At 38.2% G+C, this 14242-nt stretch overlaps 1 protein-coding gene across 1 annotated transcript; it reads left to right on the forward strand.

Moving 5' to 3' along the window:
• Nucleotides 1–1063: 1063 nt before the first annotated feature.
• LOC139734692 (alanyl-tRNA editing protein Aarsd1-B-like) lies at nucleotides 1064–12830 on the forward strand. Its single transcript, XM_071645485.1, has 12 exons — nucleotides 1064–1143; nucleotides 2532–2660; nucleotides 3339–3356; nucleotides 3924–4065; nucleotides 4451–4508; nucleotides 5110–5266; nucleotides 5680–5796; nucleotides 7700–7830; nucleotides 8435–8501; nucleotides 9496–9642; nucleotides 10993–11087; nucleotides 11794–12830. Exons 1-12 carry the CDS (start codon nucleotides 1105–1107, stop codon nucleotides 11927–11929), a joined length of 1236 nt encoding a protein of 411 aa, XP_071501586.1. The 5' UTR covers nucleotides 1064–1104; the 3' UTR covers nucleotides 11930–12830.
• The last annotated feature ends 1412 nt before the right edge of the window (nucleotides 12831–14242 follow it).

Raw genomic sequence — 14242 nt, forward strand, 5'->3', positions numbered from 1 at the left:
ACAAAACGTAATGATGACGCGGAAATATACAAATTTCGGCTCACTCGCTCGTGCTAATTTAGAGTATTTTTTCAAGTCCTCAGTTTGTTGGTATAAATCGTTATCTATAAGGTCGTCACTATAGCTTGATTAGAATTGTAAGATTTGATAAGCAAAAAATGACAAGAATTCCAAGTTTTGTAAGCTGAAATACAAAATTTTCCGGCTCGCTCGCTGCGCTCGCTCGCCAAAATTTACCAAAAAAAAAAGAAAGAGATAATAACAAAACGTGATGATGACGCGGAAATATTGTAAGATATGATTAGCAAAAACTGACAAGAATTCCATGTTTTGTAAGCTGAAATGCAAAAAATTTTGGCTCGCTCGCTGCGCTCGCTCGCCACAATTTATCAAAATTCATTACATTTGAATCACCCTCAAAAGACCCCCTTTAAGTGCTTGAAAAAGCATATCATATGGACTTTGTTTAAAGCGTATTATATCGGGACCATGTGGAAGAACAGACATATTTTGAAAATATGACTGAACAGGCAATCCCCCGTTTCTTCTGTACGTATATGCAATGTATATGTAACTTGTAATGTGTGTATTTTTATATGAAGACGGAAATAAAAACAAACAAACAAATAAAGTCCCTACCGCGATGGGTATAGGGTTGAACACTTTTTCAGAAATTAGGGGCGCAATTTTCGCGCTTACCCCGGGCGCCGTTTTCCCTAGATACGCCACTGGAAACGACACAACACAAAAGGGTGGCGAGGGCAAGATCAAGGAGGTGCATCAGCTATCGAAATTCCCTTGAGCCTCCCCCACCCCCACCCCCACCCCCCACCCCCCCACCCCCCCCCCCCCCCACCCCTCCAAGTCTTTTCCGAGGGCCGCATCACTGCGCCCCATCCACTGATCTCTTTGTAAAGATGGTGGAAGCGTTTTATGATGGAGCTACAGATCCATATTCCCAGTGCTGCGCCCACGCCACGCGATGCTGGTGTGTGTGTGTGGCTAGCTGCTGTGCAATGTGGCATGCCCAATGCAACGTGAACTAAAAACAATCCGAAAACAAACAGTCAGTGCAGGGAACCGGAAGGCCTTGTATGCGTCGACATGTCTTTCTACTGCCAGAAGCATAGTTACGAGACAGAGGTATTGTTTGCGATCATACTAATATTGTGGATTGCCGTGTACTGTATACTCGGTATCACTCTGCGAAATTTACTTCCCCATTTTATTACGGCCTATCAAAGGCAGGGGTGTTAGCAAAAGAGATTTGACAAATTTACTCATTATTTTGTACACACGGGACTAGCTATATCATATGGTATCAGCGTGTACCGGGTAGCGACTTCACAGACGCAGATACTAGATAGTAGAAGACATTAACGATCGTCAGAGGCTGTGTGTGTAGGTTTACTAGGGAAGAGTGGTGTGATTTGATAGTGTAGAAATCAGTGAGGTTTACGAAACAGTGTGTTTGTCTCACCTCCCTGGTTTGACTCTGCTGGTGATGCATTTACAACACTAGTTCCCTGCGGGAAAGCTTCCATGCGTTGATTTTGTAGAGTCAAATTTGATTACGGAAGTCACTGGTGGCACTCGCCCGACAGCTAAAACTAGCTAGGGGATTTCCCTGTATGAACGACCATCTACACAATACCGCCCATTAACACGATTAACAACTGATGGAGTTGTGGGCGAAGGGGGAAAAACCGAGAATATTTAGAGGTCCTGGGCTTGAAGCATTGAGAAAAAGTGTGTACCTAACATCATTATTTAAGAAAAATAAACAACAACAATGCATCAACAGGAAGCTGGATTCTTGTCAATGTCACTAAATACCATGACAATTCCATTCCAGCAAGAGTTGCTACTGATATTCATATCAATTTGTGTGTGTGTGTGTGTGAAATGGGGCCCAGAAAGATGAATTTTCTGTTTACATGACAGAAATTTTCCTTTGCTGTCACGTATTTATAAGTGGTAAGTATGATCGTGTGTTTGAAATCTCAACAACACATATCCTCTTTCTTTGTAATATATATTTGTTTATATCTCTAGTTTTTTATTAGATGTATATGTTTTCTTTGTGTAGCATAATATGATCTCTTTTTGTACTTTTATCATTGTAAATCAGACACAATTCAGCCATTTGGCTGGGAAGTTTGATAACAGAGATATCCATTCAATTCAATTAAAGAAATGATAAATATAACATATATACATATATGATATAAATAAAGTACATATATAATGCGCTGTATCTATCATTACTGATACTCTGGGCGCACGAGAGCCTGTAAGATTCAACACATGCTGTGTACATATAAACAGCTGATAGTATAGCCCTTCATATTCAATATTACATAAAAATTAACCAAAATTACATATGTATATATATATATATATGTATATATATATATATATATATATATATATATATATATATTTATCTATTTATTTATATATGTATAATTTATTTATTTATTTGTTTATTGTACATATAATTATATCTTTCATATATATATCACCTACAGCTAACCACCAAAGTGGTGTCGTGCTCCCCAGCCCAGGCCAAGCTGCAGGTGAATGGTAAGAAGCAGAATATAAAGGGATATGAGCTGATTCTGGAGGACACGGTACTCTTTCCGGAAGGAGGGGGCCAGGTGATTTTTTACTTTGTTTTGCATTTGTTTTGTTTTCTTTTCTTTTGTTTCTATTATTTCTCATCACACTAGTTGAAGATATACATTTCATTTTGTGTTTGTGTGTATGTGATCCCTAGCAACATTGATCTGTGATATTGGGCCATAAAACCTAGATTATGTTTCTGAAAACGCGGTTTTGTGTTCATTACCTTGCTATGTGCCAAAGATGCTTCTCCAGAATTGATCAAAGAATGGAAAATATAAATGTAGAAATACTAGTAGTAGTTGTAGGAGCAAAAGGAGTACGGTGATATATATGGCTATAGTGGCTGAAATCAATCATTGCTGTCAATAGGGAAGTTGAAGTAGGAATAGTGATAAAAGTACCAGTAATATTGGCAGTAATGATAAAAGCGTAGTTGCAGTTACACTATCATTTCTTGTCATATGTGTGAAATAGAATCATTTGATATCAAATCAGTTTGATTACATTCTTTACATTTTAATGTAGTTGATGTCGATGTTTCATCAATGTTTCATAATCCTATCACACAAAAGAAAGGTTCTATGCAGAACACATTTATTTCTTACATTTTCAATGTATGATTGCTGCTCTAATTGTTTTTGTTTTTTCCTATCTCTCTCTTATTTTCTATCACGTCACAATTTTCTCCATGATGCTGATAATGGGTGTAGCCGGATGATAGAGGAACAGTAAGTATAGCTATGGTGAACCCGAGATTATGTTTCTTGACAATGACATGGCATCATGTACCTCTTCTAATTCTAATAAAGGAGAGCTTTTAATTGATTTATACATGTATGTATTAAATATGTTTTCCTTTTCTATAAAAAAGATGTGCAATGTGGTGTCATAAATTCTAAAGAGCAATCCCTGTACTCTTGAGATGACATTTATTCTAAAAGAAAGAGATTTATTAAAAGAAAGTGAATGTGAGTGTTTGTGTGTGTCGACAATTTAATTTGCTCGTGGCCTTGCCCTCGATATGATAATCACTGCAGTGTTTGGTCTTGTGTCCAAAACATTTTTATAAAGATGTGAGAGTTCTGAGTAACCAAAACTTTCTCATTTTGATATTAGGAGAGTCATTCCATTGTTCAAATACATGTACTTTCATTTTCTACAAAGCATTAGTGAGTTGACAGTGCAGAGAGGGTTTCTCTCAAATGGTTTGAACTCGCTTTTATTCATCAAGTCTCTCCAACCCACTACATAATTTTCAGTGTCATTTTGTAATCGCTATGATCTTCTAATCTCAGATTAATGATGTGGAGGTACTGAGAATCACAAGAAAGGGGGCGGATGCCATTCACTTTGTGACGTCATCGTTTGAACCTGGGTCAGAGGTCAAGCAGAAGGTCAACTGGGAGAGGAGATTTGACCACATGCAGCAACATTCAGGTATGTACTCAAAAGGGTGCAAATCTATTGAGAAGAGAGATGTACGATAAACAACAGTTATTGCTGATGATAATGGCTAACTGAAATGAGCAAATTTAGGGAAATGTCACTGAATGTTAACTTCTGATGCAATAATAGTAAAACATGAAGATACTAGACCAAGAACATTCAGGCATCAGTGTCCACATTTTATAAAGTTCTGTCATGCAATTTTAGGGGAAACAAAGATATTGCTTGATTTTGTCCACTTATTTTGTCTAGACTGCAGCATAATAGTCTGCAGTTTCTCTGAACAATATAGCCAAGCTGGCAGACAAGCCGATGTTATTTCATCTTCTTGTCTTGTCCTCAAATATCAAAAAAATTTCTTGACATTTTTTCACAGGTCAACACTTAATTACTGCCATAGCTGACAACAAATATGGATGGAAAACTACATCATGGTAACAATGATTTTACGTTTTTCTTTACAATTCAAGGCCTAATGTTAGTATGTGACAGTAATGATGCACAATATTTCATGTATATTAAAAGTGTGCTTCTGGTATTGAGTAAAATATTGATGAAAACAGCAGTAACATTTTGTGAAAATATGTGAAAATGTGTGACTCGGTGAATTAAAATGAGGAGAGAAAAATATACTCTAGGTAACAGCATAAATAGATAATTGTTGTAATCAGTTTCTAAAATATATAACCATTATAAATACACTGTACACTTAAAATCAACCCTGCACCCAATATAGAATCTGTTGGCGTCATCATTCAGAGTTGTTGTTCTTGATAGCTGCAAAATTTGCCAAAGACTGGTTTTTGTTTCCTTTAAGCTTTAATCACAATGTGTTTCCCTTTTACCTGTGTGGCATTATTGAAAGTATCATCTTAATTTCTACAGTCTCAACACTTCTTTGTTTGTCTTCACTGCATCTATCTGTTAATACACATTGTCCTCCACAGACGTCAAGTAATTGTCTAAATTTATGAGATAATGTTTAGGAATCTTCATGAATTCTCCTTCTCCTCATTCCCCTTCTCTCACTTCAAGGGATCTGGGCCGAGAGAAGTCATTCATCGAGTTGGACACACCAAAGATTGGAGCAGAGGAGATGGAGAAGCTTGAGATGGATGTGAACGATGCCATCAGACAGTGCATCCCGATGACACCCCGACTGGTGGAGATTGGCTCCAAGGAGCTGGAGGAGGTGACAAATTCCTCTCGCCGTCACTTGTAATGATGCCTTAGAAAATTACGATGCAGTCACTTACAATTTTCATTATTTTTCCCTTTTGTTTATATTTCCTTTGTTTTTACTTTTGTCATAATGGAGGAATTGCTTGTGAACACTTATAAGGCATTTTACCATTGCAATCAGAACTGAAATTCACTGTATTAGTTCTGAACAGATTTTTTTTTTTAATGCAAACACACAAAAAGGAGAAGTTTTAGTTACTGTGTACAGACAGGAGTCCGTCAAGATTGATATGCACTGATACGCAGAGAATTGTTTTTTTAAATCATTAGATGGTGTAAAGTGGACGCCGCATTTTCAAGAGTATGTAGTATCTTACTCGTTTGCTTATTGCGTTTAGTTATTTCCATCTGTTTCTGATTCAGGTTCGGACAAGAGGCCTTCCAGATGACCACGTGGGTTTGGTTAGAATAGTCGAGATAAAAGGGATAGAGGCCAACATGTGTTGTGGCACACACGTTTCAAACTTGAGCCACTTGCAGGTATGATGCATTAACTTACAGATGGCAAATATGCACATTTTTTTTTTTTTGCCTGTTTGTTTATTCTAGGGCATGTAACTATCATCCATTATGATGTTTGTGTTTGTCAGTGATTTTATAAAAGAAACCGAGAACACAGACTGTAAAATTACATCAGCGTTGACTTGTCTGTGTATAGCACTATTAGCTGTTTTGACATTTATTTGCTCAAAGACTGAGGTAAATGAATGTTGTTTTGTTGATACCAGTATTATACCTAGCTAGACTTGACTGACCAATATTAGCTCTTGTTTATTTTTTAGAAGAAAAAAAAATGGAGGCTTAAAAAAAAATAATAATTATCATTGTGCTGTTCTAATCAGGAGTGCATTATGCATTTAGACTGAATAATCTGTATGTGACAAAAGTGTGTTTAACATTTATTATGATCTTAACATCTTCACAGTTTTGCCACCCTGGCCACACGTGATCTTCATTCTAATCACTCCATAGGAGCACACTGTCATGCCGATACTTCTGGATTTTATCCGTATATGCAATCAAGGGAGAGCAGTCGCAGAGAACAACCTCTTCTTACCATGCCTTCAATGATTCTCCTCTCTAGTTGCATGTTTAATTTATATTCTTCACCCTGTCAAAGTTTCTTGTTTTGGGGATTGGGGTTATTGAGTTATTCTTGGTCTTACAAAAGAGGATTCTGTGTTGTTTATGGTCAACATTGATAAGGGCAGCAAGGGCTAGGACGTGGCCTGGTTTTTGGGAAAGTGAAAGAGTTGTGTGCAGCAATGATACCTTGACCATCTCTTGGGAGGTTGACACATCCAGTGGCTTGAGAGTGAGGGACTTAGTGTGGAGATTTCTGGGGAAAGAGAATGTCTGTCTTCTTGTCCGATGAAAGTATACTACTGCTGTATGCTAACTGTCTTTTAACCCGTTGAAGACTAATCCCGTGTATACTCGGGCAGGTGTTTATGGGAAATGTGTGTTGTAGCAAAATCAGCCTGTCCTCAACAGGTTAACAGGTGCTACAGACAATCGAGAGCTTTAGATTTGCGGCACGAACGTTTAAAGGCACATGGTCCTGGTGGTTTAGTCAAATGCGTATGTGGGCGCACGGCGCAAGTTTCCTATAGAGACCTACGCTATGGACTCCTCTTTAGCGCTTACGCTGTGACCCATTTCCCCGAGTCGGAAGAAGTCCGATCCACTGTAACTGTTAGTCAGTGGTCTGATCACAGTTCGGCTCATGAATGGGCTGATCGAGGGGATGACAGCTATGGCAAACTTCTTTTGTGATGTCATAATAAGAAGCACATATGCACACACTCTGGCATTACCACAGACTGCATGATGCGCAGAGAAGACAACGAAGGCAACGTTACTTAGCAACACCTACGCGCTTTACTCTTGATGACAGCTCAACTTCGGCAATCTTTGTATCAATGCTAATGGTGATCGGCAATATCATCAACAGCGCCCTCTACACTACCTGGACTATGCGCCTTTAAGACGATAATTGCATTGGCCATTCTCCTCTCTCTCCTTGAGTCATGTTGCACAGTAGCTTTAGATTACATATGAGGATGCAGCTTACACAAAGTAAAATGGCGCCCCCATTTTCGGTCATTGCACCAAGTAGCTCTCTGTGGTGTGAATTTGAGCTGATGCAAAAATGGCCCAGATCCAACTGTGCAAACTCGGACAACGCAAGTTTAATATCTATATTCAAAGCAAATGTGTACATGTGCAAAGCATGTTTTTTTTCCTCAGAACATCTTCGTTGGGAAAATCTAAATCCCCTTAATACTTTGATGTTATGCGCTAAAATTGGGACTGTGGTCACCATTGTGCCCACAGTAATGCAGTAATTATTACTCTGACATCATTGTCTGTTTCTCACCAGGCTATCAAACTTCTGGGGACAGAAAAGGGCAAAAAAGGCAAGACCAACTTGTTCTTCTTAGCTGGTGGCAGGGTCCTGGCCTACCTGGGCAAGTGCTATGACAATGAGAAGGCTCTCACAGCATTACTCAAGTAAGTTTGTTTCATTGGTATAAGTTAGTTTTGTTTCTTCAGAATGTTGTCTCTGCCATTGTTGGCCTTTATCACCACCCATTAAAGGACACTTTTTAAGTTTATGTGTGCAGTAATTAGTCCTCATTTCAAATGTTTGTAATTTTCATGAGCTCGCTATTCTTGGATTTATTCTCATTACCTAGTCCTTGAGAGAGGCTTAAAGCCATCGGTCCTGTGGTAGCTTGCTCATAGGCATTCAATTGCTTCTTCAATGACCACATAAAATAAGTACAAACACATATCAATTCCTAGTTTTGAAAGTGCTTATTAAATTTTGTATCACATCCATGTTGTGTGTACTAATGACTCTGAAAGCAAGACTAAATGATGGCATTGATATTATGGCTCTTTTACGATACCAGTAAACTCCTGAGAAGATAAGCCTCTTCATCTGTGACTATTATCTACACTCGACCAGGATTTATCCCTCATTTCTGGTCTCATGTTGTGAATAGCAATGACTGAAAAAGAAAAGAAAAAGAAAATAGAGACACTTTGTTTCATGATTGGCTTTCCCTAACCCCACCCATCCCCCTCTCATCTTGACGTTGATGTCTCCTAGATGCGGACCAGAAGACCACGCCCAGCAGGTGGATAAGATACAGAAATCCCTCAAGGCAGCCAACAAGGTACCTGGGGGACATCAATTATCACGTCCCTTTGTCACTCAATGATGCTTACAAACATACATCATTTGGTAGCCTTTGCAAGGTGAATTGTCAAGATTTGTGAGAACTTTACCTGTGGGACAATATACTTTATAATCTTCTCTCTTTGGTATCCCATTATGTAACATATTCCAAGTGACCCACTTTTAATTCAATCCCTCCATTACTGTTTTGCATATGCATGTTGATACTTCTGACCATGATATGAAAGTGATAGTTATGTCTTTATCTCGACTTCAATGTTGAATTTCTCAAAGCTTATTTGTATACCTTTAATACAGTTTTATGCCTTAGCCCCGAAGGGGGCCTGAGGCATTATAAATGTTTGTGGGTTTTTTGACCAATGTCTGTCCATCTGTTCCACATCTTGTTTGAGAAATTAAAGAAAGAAAGTGTTGAGTGGATTATCTGGGTACCTGGCCCATGGATACTACATGAGGTGTAGTTGCATCAATTATTAGGCGAAATACCTCAAGGTCAAAGATCATTGAACTTTGGCGGAAATATGGCGTATATAAGAATATTATTCACAAGTACCATAGGCCTACAGTTTATCACTGAGAGCCTTAATAAATTCTCTTCAAAGTGATTTTGTATGTTTCCACCATGTATAAGTGTGGAAGACCCCATCCACCTTTCTGGGAGAGCTAGCTCATTCTTTGCCCTGCTCGGCATTCATCAGAAGAAGAAGAAGAAAAAAAAAACTTAAGTAGTAGCTCTATTTGACGTAAAGAGGGCTGCATCATTGATCAATGAATCTTCATTGAAAGAGTTGCTGTACATAGGGCCTATGGTTTGTTTGCATTTATGAATTTTATTTATTTTTTTTAAAGGCAGATTACTTTCATTGAAGCATCTGCAGGAGAAGAGGCTAATGGTTTGTCACACAGAATTCGGAAATGTTCATAGAGTCATCTTATTTCTTTCAATCATCTGTCATATTATAACTCGAAAGACCTCACTCACCCTTCTACGAGAGCTGGCCCAGCTTGAGGCGAGACTGTACAAGGAGACCCAGGGCCGGGACCCAGTCCTGGCCCTCCACAGGAAAGAGGGTGACTCGGAGTTCATGAACATGCTGGCCAATGAAGTGGGTCCAGAGGTAAGGAGGCCGTGAGGGCGGGGTCCTTGTGTGTTGTACCTCTGCTTGCACCCTGCAGGGCTTGGGGTGGGTGTGGGGGGGGGGGGGGGGGGGGGGGGGGGGGGGTTTAGATCTGCCAATATACATGTACTGTAAAAGTGGAAATTTTCGCGGTGTTGAAATTTCCACGCATTTCGCGCACCCAGAAAGTACCGCGAAAATAAAAGCTCGCGAATATTTTTGCTTGCCATATGTTCCTGTGCGTGATGTATTGATTCCGCGGAATTATAAACCGGTAAAACCCTTCTTACCCGGCCAAGGGCGAAAAATAAGTTGCGCAAAAATATCCACTTTTACAGTACCATCTATTGCTCTGTCATCATACTGGAGGTAATGTATGTAAGCTTCATGGAATTTCTTTACAGAATCTGAATAGTGATGTAGTTTATAAATTGCAATACTTTGTGGAGATATACTCAAATATTTTCCCCACCTCTTTTTCCCCATTTTTTGAAAAATTTGATCACGACTATGTGTTCAATGCCAGAATTGAGCTGTGTATTGCACACAGAATTTCATCAGATAAATTTGAAATATCTTTTCATTTGTGAATGCACAGGACTTCAAAAATGCCATAATATGCTTTTTCAAAGTTAGCCTTGTAGACAGAGGTACTGTGATACCCATGTAGAATATTGGGAACAATTTTCATCAATATTGAGTGAAGGCTCAACAGAAAGGACAAAATTTGTTGTATATAAATGTTGTGTTTGCTATGAAATTGTTGTTTTGGCACTGTGTTTTTCGGCGTTATTGACTTGGCAGAATGAGCCTGTCATTCTCCAACACATATTGATATCATTCTTTTCTGATGCTGGCCTTTCTAACTCTGTGGTTACTTGTCATGGTCAATTCTTTCATGTACAGACCACTGAGATGTCTGTGATGTTTTTGAATTATAATTGTATGGAGGATGTGAAAACTCTATACAGTACTACGAGAGTAGCTTGTTGTGAATATAAAGTTCCATTTTGTAGAGAAGAAATATGTTCTTTCTTTGCTTTGTTTAACCTCATCTTTTTAAAAAACACACAAGTAGATTATTGAAAATGATTCATCAAGATTATATATATATATATATATATATATATATATATATATATATATATATATATATATATATATATATATATATTGTGCATGTATATAACTACCAGATCATCAAAAAGTTCAGCGAGATGTTGATTTTAAATTCTCCTCAGATATTACCAAAGGTTGTAATGTTCATTATTTCTAGTAGTAGAAAAAATGTGTTTTATATATACCATTTGTTTTATTAGCTTATGTTGCTGATTTCATATGTTTTCCCAGAATGCCTTGATGCTTCTAACTGTGGGTGAGGAGAATGGAGCTGGCCTCTTTCTTGTTGCTGGACCACCGGCCATCATCGAAGAAGCTGGTCCAAAGTAAGGTTCAAATTAGATACATGGAAACGGGTCATTTATACCAATCTCTGTTATGATCTAAGTTGCTTTTCATCAGGAAACTTGCCTGTTCGAGTGACACATGAAGGAAAGATAGATGTGTGGACAAGAATTGTGTTGAAATGTGCATACATTTTTTCTGTATCTTTATATTCCTTACATTAGAGTTTCTCCATGATAGTTGTAATATGAATTTAGAATGACAAGTATACTTAAAGTTCCTCCACCTTGATTTGAAATCTTATTGTGAATAGTTTGGATCATGCCCAAAATGGTTTTAGATTACTACCCGAGTTCTGGTTGTAGGGGAATACATGCCTAGAAGAGAATAATTTTCAATGAAAATATTGACACCAAAGCAACCAGTAAGTGAGACATTTTGGAATTAGTTGGAACTGTATTGAGAAAGTTAATGTCAACTGAATATCAATCAAGCATCTCATGTGGCATTCCACTGGAACTATTTCAGCATTGTTGTCATGTGAGAGTAGCATTGCTAACATAAGACTTCTGTGTTTGGTCCACTTTGTGTCATAAATTTTATTTATTGTAGAGGGAAAGAATACATGTATTTCTCAGACATTTTATTCAAGGTACATTAATGACTGTATTTTAGACTGCATAGAAACTTAACGTCCATATGTATTAACTGCATTGTGTGTGTGTGTGTGTTTGCGTGGTCCCACAGGGTCGCCACTGTGCTGGAAGGCAAGGGTGCCTGCAAGAATGGACGTTTCCAGGGAAAGGCCACAAAGCTGTCCAAGAGGTCCGAAGCAGAGCAGCTCCTACGACAGTTCTCAGATAAACTCACCCTGAATGACTGATTTGCCGAGACTAGTGATTTATGATGTAACATTATGGTAATTTATTTTTGTGAAAACATCCCGGGGATCTCGGTGCATTGAAGCTGGATGCAATTAGGATCAGCTTGTTAATGAAGGAATTGTTCCAGTTTTGTTTGTGTTTTTGTTTTATTGCTGTGGATGGTCTTTCATACACTGAACTTCAGTGATGGCACCATTGTCTTTTTTACCAGAATTCCAACCATTATAAGCCTTATGTTTGCGTGCAGAGAACGCTGACGGACTTCTGTCAGTAATATCTGTAATGATAATGATAATACTGGGTAATGATAATACGGTCTTGTTTATCCAGAGTAGCCTTTTCAGTATAGGCATTCTTTTCCCCCCGGAGGCCCTGCCATTATTGTTAACCCACCATTGCCAGGGGTCCTCATATACACACCTGGCTCAAGAGGGACAGAGTGAGTATGCATATTGACGGAGGATGTGCGCACTGGGCGGGATTTGAACCCTTGACTTCCTGTTATTATAGTTCTGGACGCTTATCCACCTTTCCACAGTGCATGCACCCCACCTGTCATTACAGAGCATACTGTCCATAATGTCCTGTAGCAAAGACAAAGGGTAAATCCTGTGAATTAAGTCAATGCTAGAGGATTATGCCCGCTGCTATAGAAAGTTTGATGTCGTCACCCTCCTGAAATAATTGTCGAAGTCAAGATATTATTAAAACCATGTTTTTGTCAAAGTCCAATCTGCTGAATGAGATACAGCTTGTGGTATACAGCTGTAGTTGCCTAACTCATATTATACCCCCAAGTGGTGCAATCATCCAACTGTTATGAGTTGAATCTTGAATAGAAATTAGAAATTGAGAAAACCAACTTTTTTAATAATTTTTCTCAAAACTATCAAGTATGACTTTTTTAGGCAATTGTTTTATGAGAGTGATGATATGTACTCAGTTTGTCACTCATGTGCACCAGTGCTGATAATTGATTTTGTTTTGTTTGTTTGTTTGTCAGCATAAGGATATTCAGGTGGCCAGCACCAGAGGCCAATATTTTCTGATTCTGATTTGCGGAAAAAGTATGTAATCATTTCTATTCATGTTGCAGTCATGTCAAAATGCCTCAGTGATGAACAAGCTGCTGAATTATTCATGTTTAAGGCAATAATAAGAATTGTACCAATAGTACCAAATGTCTGTGACTGATTCTCATTTAGAGACATTCATTTATTATTGTTTTCTTTTCTTTTACACCTTCCAAAAATTGTAACAGATAGTACTCTACAATGGTATCAGTTCTACGCAGCTACAATAATGTTAACCCACATAAGCAGTGTGTGCCACGTGTTCAGTGGTTGAGTCCTATCTAAATGCCTGGTTACTTTTCTCAACTTTTGAGACATCGTGCCGAGTCTGTGCCATTTACCTGTTTGCTGTATTCTTGCTATCATTCCAAAGAGCATGTGATGTCTGGCACAAATTTAGACATAGAGTACTTACACACACTGAATTGTGACAGCTCTTTTTTGTGTGTTTTTTGGTCCATGTATTCAGTCTTTTCTTCGTCCATTTATTCAATACTAAACATAAGGTAGCTCAGTAAAATGTTATAGTCTTTTGAGAGGATTATACTTTGCCTTGTCACCAACAATTCCATTAAAGTCATGTAACAAATTATTTTTATCCATTTGCATTTTTGTGTATTATTCACATTAAGAATCATGGCTTTTGTTCAAACTGTAGATGAACCCTGTTAAAGGGGGGTCAAGACCTTCACAGGGCTTAGAATGAGTGGAGGTCATACGTCACCAATCTCATTGTTGATAAGCAAGCATGCTGCCAAATAGTAATCATCGCTTATATTTCTCCTGGCAAAGTTTACATTCTTGCACAACCCAGTGCCATTGTGTTGTGTCTGCAACAAATACGTGACGCAGCTGCATGATAAACGAAGGGATTCTGTGCAGTGTGGTGTGCTGTCCAAAAGTGGATGGAAAGGAAGAATACTACAGGTGACTCCTGATATAACCAAGTCCTCGGGACCAGTGGATTTCTTTTGCTATATCAAAATTTTGCCATAAATGAACAAATAAAGTATATAAAGATATTATATAGATCATAATTTTGGGACCTGTATTTCTCCTAGGTTGTTGTAACAAAATTTTGTTACAGTCCTATTGTTAGATTGGAAGTAAAATGTAGTATTGTAGTGTAGTAGTAGCTAAATAAAAGTGACCTTGCCATGACTGGACCACATACAGCAATATCTATGCCATCGAACAGCCATTGTCCATTGTCAGGTCATTCCATTTTACCGAAGCTCA

This window comes from Diadema antillarum, unplaced genomic scaffold (genome assembly GCF_040938485.1).
Source record: "Diadema antillarum isolate AM-2024a unplaced genomic scaffold, OU_Dant_1.0 seq00000541_RagTag, whole genome shotgun sequence".
Lineage (NCBI taxonomy): Eukaryota > Metazoa > Echinodermata > Echinoidea > Diadematoida > Diadematidae > Diadema > Diadema antillarum.